The sequence below is a fragment of the Mastomys coucha genome, unplaced genomic scaffold (assembly GCF_008632895.1).
Source record: "Mastomys coucha isolate ucsf_1 unplaced genomic scaffold, UCSF_Mcou_1 pScaffold18, whole genome shotgun sequence".
Classification (NCBI taxonomy): Eukaryota; Metazoa; Chordata; class Mammalia; order Rodentia; family Muridae; genus Mastomys; species Mastomys coucha.
The window spans coordinates 92,086,682-92,093,732 of NW_022196900.1; the positions used below are offsets into that span (position 1 = coordinate 92,086,682).

Consider the following 7,051-nt stretch of genomic DNA (forward strand, 5'->3'; position numbering starts at 1 on the left):
AAATCTGACTGGAGCCTGTCCTTCCTGTGATCCTGGTTGTGTCAGAACTCCTCAGACTCAAGCTGCCTCTGTGATCCTGTGATTCTGGGGTCCTGGGATCCTGGGCTTGTTAGATCACCTGGGAGTGTGGCTTTCTCTGTGTGTTGTGGGACTGGCTGCAGAGCTTGTGCCCAAGGCCTACTCAGAACACTAACCCAGACAGACTGGAAGGAACCCGAGTCACTAGGCTGGCGGAGTTCCTGTGTGGGATGGACCATCCTGAAGGTGCCATCTCCTACAGGCTCTCAAAATGGCACTGAGGGCTCCAGACCAGCCATTCAAAACATGAATGGTTGAAACCAGGACACACAGGATACTTCTTGGGCCTGGCCGAGCGCCTAGGACCCAGTTGTCCAGTCCACAACCAGGGGCCCCTTACAGAAGAAGTCTGTTTATCCTGGCAAGTCTTCCGTGGCTCTTATCTGACTGACAGACATTAGGGTCACCAGGAAGACCTCTACACGTGTGCCATGGCATGCATGCACATATGTACAAACACATAGGCATGTGTGCACACACACACATTCAGTAATAATAAATTCAAAGTTTAAAAACATAACAAGAAAAACAGAATGCTTGCTCCAAGAATCTTCTGGAATCCAGGAATGGTTATGGGGCCATTCATTGGCTCCTGGCCCATAGTGGAATCCACCCTCAGGTTCAAAGAACCTGCTGTTGTGGCACAGGTGGGACACTGAGGGCTGGGGACCTGAAGGGGCTGCCGTACAGCAGCTGGCAGATACTGTTTCCTCACAGGTGCCAAGGAAATGAACACCTGTCATGCCTCTCATTCTTCAGCTTTTTGTACTGGTGCCAAGCTCGGCCAAGAGCTCCAGGGTTTATGACCTCTTTCTCTTCCACAGGAAGGCCCCATCTAGCCCCACCCAGAAATGTGACACTGCTCTCTCAGAACTTCACTGTTTACCTGACCTGGCTTCCAGGGCTTGGTAGCCCCCCAAACGTGACCTATTTCGTGACCTACCAAAGGTACAGGGGAGCCTCTGTGCTGGCAGGTGGGATGATGGAGAAGTGGGTGAGGAATGGAGGGCTTCCCTGGGCTATCAGCATTCAGAAGTTCTCTGGGTTATTGGAAGGGCTTATGGCGAGTCCTTGAGGAGGAGCTTTTTTTTTTTTTTTCTCTTATTCACTTTACAACCTGATCGCTGCCTCCCAAGGGAGGAGGGACTTTGATGGGGGGTTAGAGGTGGCGGGAGAGAGACTGGATGGAGAGCCACAGGTTGCTGTAGATAGGGCGAGTCTCTGTGGAAAGTTGGAGTAGAGTTTGAGTGGAGCTATGAGGGCCAAGACACTAGGGGACATAAATACTTGGGGTCTGTATTAGTCACTTTTCTGTTGCTGTGACAAACCACCACAACCAAGACAACTTCTGGAAGAAAGGGTTTATTTCAAGTGTATTGGTCCAGAGCCCATGACGGAGGAAACATGGCAGTGAGGGGCTGGAATAGAAAGCTGTAAGATTACACCTTCAACAATGTGAAGAGAGGCTAGACACTTTCAAAACCCCACCCTAGTGATGGTCTTCCGCCAGCAAGGAGGCACCACCTCCCCAAAGAGCGCCACCAACTGGGGCCCAAGCGTTCAAAGATCTGAGCCAATGAGGGACATTTTTCACTCAAACCACCAAAAAGATTGTTCTAGCCAAGGGCTGAGGGTGAAGAAGTAGCTGAGGGTCTGGTCCTCCTCCCTGTAGAGCCCGGTCATTGAGCTGGACAGAGCTACGGAGTTCTTATGATCTTAGAAGCCCCAACTGCCACTACTGGAATCCGAAAAGGGAAGCCCATCTGACATCTTTCAGTCATGATCGGCTATACCCAACTTAAGTCTTTCTTTCTTCTCTCCTTCCTTTTTTCCTTCTTTTCTTCCTTCCTCCCTTCCTTCTTCCAGTGGTGGGAATCAAACCCAGGATCCTCATGCATGTTAGGCAAGCTTGGGACCACTGAGCTACACAACCACCCACCCAGAGGACTTTTTTTTTTTTTTTTTTTTTTTTTTTGAGACAGGGTCTCACTCTGTAGCCCTGGCTGTCCTGGAACTCACCTTGTAGACACATGTGTGTATGTGTGTATGTGTGTGTACTTGTTTAGACAGAATGACTGATACATTCATTCAACCTGACACATTCCCCCTAAATTTGATTCTTTGGGGTTTGTGCTATAGCTTTCTCCTGTCAATGGTGTTTCTACTACAGTCTTAGTTGTCACAGCCATGGGAGAGGATGGCTTTCAAAGAACCTATAATTATTCATTACTCATTTCCTTAATCCTAAAGGCTATAGGACAGTCTCCAATACACACTCCCTTTGCTCTAGAACAGCGGTCTCGACCTTCCTAATGCTGCAGCCCTTTAACGCAGTTCCTCATGCTGTGGTGGTGACCCCCAACCATAAAATAATCTCCGCTGCTACTCCAGAACTGTAATTTTGTTACTGTTATAAATCTTAGGCAACCCTGTGAAAGGGTCTTGCGATATGCTCTCCCCAAAGGGTCGAGACCCACACGTTGAGAAACACTGCTCTAGACTTTGCTAATTGACCAGAACTGTGCTGGTGTCTGTCACTGAGCTAGCACCTTTAGGTGCTCAACGTCTCTAGTAAGGCCTGCTTCCTAGTCTTTTTTATTTCAGGAAATTTTTCTTAGTCATTTGCATAAGATGGGTTTGTGTAGTGCACCCCCTTTTGTACCTGGCTGGTTTTACCTACCACCTTTCTGGAATCCACCCTCATCGTCACAAGTGTCCGTTCATTTTCTTCTTTGTTACTGAGTAGTATTCCAGTCGAGACTGGTCTTTTATGTGTGTCTCCACTTTCCCCTCAGTGAATTTTTGGGGTTGTTTCCAGGTTTGGGGTGTGTGTCAGTTTGCAATGGCTGCTACACGCTCATTCAGTATTCCCCCAAACTCATGCTCTCACAGACAAAGGCATCTCCATAACCCCAAAGGTCTTTTCTTACTCCAGCATTCGCTGTAAGTCCAAAGTTTCATCTATTATCTAAATCAGGGCTGGGTGTGACAGACTATGACTCACACTGAGACAAAATTACTCTCCTTCAGCGAACCTCAGAAACTGGAGGAAGTCATGTGCTTCTACACTGAAACAGCAGCACAGGGGTGAGAGAGAGATGTCCATGCCCAGAGGGAAAATCAGGAGACTGACAGGTGCCAGTAAGTCCTGGTGAGGCAGCCTCCAGTAAGATTTTTTTTATTTTACAGACGTTCTTTTTAAAGTTTTCTTGCTTGAGGTTGATGACATATGCCTTTAATCCCAGCACTTAAGGAGGCAGAGGCAGGTAGATCATTGTAGGCCAGCCTGGTCTACATAGTTAGTTCTATCTCAAAAAAAAAAACCAAACCAAACCAAACCAAAAAACCAAAACAATGATGACAACAACAACAACAACAACAATAACAACAACAACAACAACAACAACAAACAAGCCAAGCAATGGCGGCACATGCTTTTAATCCCAGCACTCGGGAGGCAGAGGCAGGCAGATCTCTGTGAGTTCGAGGTCAGCCTGGTCTACAGATTGAGTTCAGGACAGCCAGGACTATAGAGAGAAGCCCTGTCTCAAAAACAAAAGTATAACAACAAAAAGTGTGTGTGTGTGTGTGTGTGTGTGTGTGTGTGTGTGTGTGTATGGTGGAGTAGTAGTAGTAATAGTAGTAGTAGTAGTAGTAGTAGTAGTAGTAGTAGTAGTACCCACTTAACCTACTCAAATGGATCCCAGCAGCTGTGGTGCTCCATGCTACCCACTGCAATGTTCTGGGTTCCTGAATGAAATACACACACAGCCTTTATATTTTGACACGCCTAAAGCAGCTCAATGACTGGCCACTTCCTAACCTCCACATGGTAATCCACCTCCCTCTGATATTCAGACCCAGCCAGACCCAGACAGCCCTCTTGAGGCTGCTCAATGACTGGCCGCTTCCTAACTGCCACATCCTAATCCACCTCCCTCTGATATTCAGACCCAGCCAGCCAGCCCTCTTGAGGCTGCTCCAGCTCTCTGTCTTGCACCTTCTCAGACATGGTTATCTTTCCTCTTTTTCTCCCTGCATGGTGGATCCCCTTCTCCTTTCTTGGTCCCTTGCTCAGAAATCCTAAAGGTCCCACCTCTGTCTGCCCTGCCAGCCATTGGCTGCTGGCAACTTTATTTACCAATCAGAACCATCTGTGGGCAGGGTCTCTCAGTGTCTTACATGTGGACATGTGGATTCTAGTGCAATTTTGGGACCCAAATTAACATAATCCAAGCAGCAGTAGATCAAACCCACTACATTTACCCCTTTTGACCAGTGAAAAAGGCTCTTTCTCTCAGATATACATTGAACACAATTATAACAGTTATGTAAATTATAAAATATGATATACACTTATAATGTCCAATCTATCGTATTTGGCAATTTAGATAAGTTACCCTATCATCTATTCTAACTTAAAGAGTTTACAATTCTATACCTGAACTATGTTTTGTTTTGTTTTGTTTTGTTTTGTTTTGTCTTTTGTTTTTTTCGAGACAGGGTTTCTCTGTATAGCCCTGTCTTGGAAATCTGCCTGCCTCTATTCCCAAGCGCTGGGATTAAAGGTGTGCACCACCACTGCCTGGTGTGAACTATGTTTTGATTTTTAACTTGCATTATCTGAAAACCATCCTTTGAAATCTAGATCATCTTCCTTAATGTTAAACAACTTGAGTTTGATGGTGAGACATAACTAGCCTCCAACCCCATCAGAGATCGGAGAATGAATTAAATATTAGCTGAATACATAGGAAGCACAAGGACATAGCTCCTGTGCCTTACACAGTGTGTAGAGACAGCTGGCTGCCCAGAGTCCCCTCTATTCCTCATAACGTTGGAGCATCTGTCTTCAGCCCTCTGGCCTGAACCATCTGACAGACCTTAAGTGAAGCATGAATTATTATGAAGGACTAGCTTACGCGTCTTGGCAAAGCTAAGCTGTCGACTATCGCGCATCTTGTGTCCTTTCCTGGACAGTATTTTTTGTCTGCAGATGAATTGGGGCCATTGTTGCCCATGCTACCTTGCCACAATGGGAGCAACTCCATATGGAGGTGATGATGCTCAGTATCTTCTTTGAACTGTGCAGGGGGTGCTGTCAGGAGCAGACATGTCTCCTAGTCAGATGATCTGTTAATAAATGACATGACTTTAAATGCCATATTCTGTGGCTCTCTGGTGCTTCTGTAGACTAGCTGTCTATATATAGTATATCTGAACTGTTAAACCTTGACTACTCTTAGCTATTTACTATTTGAATAATACTGAAAACCTTTTATAATAATTAAATCAGAATCTAATATTTCCAGGAGTTTACTATCTGGCCCTTAACGTGCATTACTTAATCATCCTAACAGTTTGTAATAGCAGCTATAGAAGGACTGGGTCTAAGCCTTGTATTCTTGTATGTGTTCATAGGCACAATGCCTATCTAAGAGTAACAAAATTAAATTTAAATTTGTATCAATACACAAAGATTGATACCAATGAAAACTTTAAACCTGTGTCAATATATAAATTCTGTACCAATGTAAGAAAATGTAACTTCAATTCTGCATCAAAATTTAGAGATTTCTACCAATGTAAGATTACAGCTATAAAATGTTTTGTGTAAGAGTAAATTCAGTAATCCTTCCCATTTCATATAATGTTACTCTATCCCCCTTTTTCCTTTCAACCCCCTCGCTTTTCCCTAAGAAAGAAAGATGGAGAAGAGGAAAGGAAACACAGAAATCCCCAGTCTAAGCTCTCTATTTAGTTTCCTCTCTGTCCAAAATGATAATCATTTCCAAATTATCCCTTAAAATGACAACTATCTATAATCTATAAAATAACCATAACCAGACATCCAAAACCAAGGAACAAGGATGATGACTCTCCATGGCTTCTTCCTGCCTAAAAAGGGTGATGAGTATATATACATAATTTTTAAGGGGTGGGGAGGGTTAGAGAAGTTGGAAAAATTGGTTAGACTTTAGAAAGCTAGCGTTAGCATTTGCTATCCAGTCTTTGTATGCTTAGAAAGTTCAGGGCTTGACTGAAGTTCTGGCTGGATCTGTCTGAAAGGCTGGATGAACTGAAGTCATCGGGAACCAGAAGCTATAACTGAAGCTGTTCTGGGAGCAAGTCTCTGGAAACAGCGGCAGGAGGAACGGAGCTGGACCAACAGGTCATTTCAGCACCCCAGAGGAGGGATCTTGTCAGACCTGCATCTCGGTGTCTCCTTCTGCAATATATGAATCTTATAACCAAATGTTTAGTAGTATGGAGATATTTGAATGAATTGTGCAAGGTGCACAGATCACTTAAAGATGAAATTTCACTCCTTGTTTGAGCAGGTGAAAGACAACTGTCTTTTTTATGAGCCAGTTTGATCAATAACCAGTTGTAATACATCTCCATTCTTTCCATGTGAAGGATGGCATGATGGACCATAAGGATTCTGTAACCAACAAGATCTATTGGCTAATTTTAGCTGAAGCTTTGGCTAGGGACATGTTTATATCTCCGGCAGCTTCGGGGCTGTCCCCTGGGGAGGGATGAACAAAACATGTTGTCTGTCCTGTTTGCTCTTCTTGAATTTTTCTTTTCTGTCTGTAGTCAAGATCCTTAGTGGGTCTTCCACTAGCATATCTGATCTATATTACTTTGGAAGTGGTCCAAAGCCTTCTCTTCTCTCCTGTTGATACAAATACAGAGCCTCTCTCCCCAAATAGCATGTTCTTGGTCCAGCAACTCAAAAACATCACCAAAAATATAGATTGGTTCAACTTAACAGCCTTCTTTTTCTTTAGGCCTGGTTTATTTTGACCTCTCTCACAGAGGATTTGTAATACCATAATCACCAAACTTACAACTACCCGTATTTTGATAATTAACACAACTGAAAACAATTAAAGTAATCTTAAACAACTATTATTATCCATTGAGACTGAGGTCCTTCCCAGTCTCCTGCCTTTGTTCTTTTTTT

At 44.1% G+C, this 7,051-nt stretch overlaps 1 protein-coding gene across 1 annotated transcript in view; it reads left to right on the forward strand.

Annotated features, from left to right (window-relative positions):
• Positions 1–7,051, forward strand: part of Ifnlr1 (interferon lambda receptor 1) — a 23,549-nt gene that overhangs the window by 4,174 nt on the left and 12,324 nt on the right. The window contains exon 2 of the mRNA XM_031379069.1: positions 903–1,026. Coding sequence (XP_031234929.1) covers positions 903–1,026 — 124 coding nt within the window. The remainder of the gene's footprint in view (positions 1–902; positions 1,027–7,051) is intronic.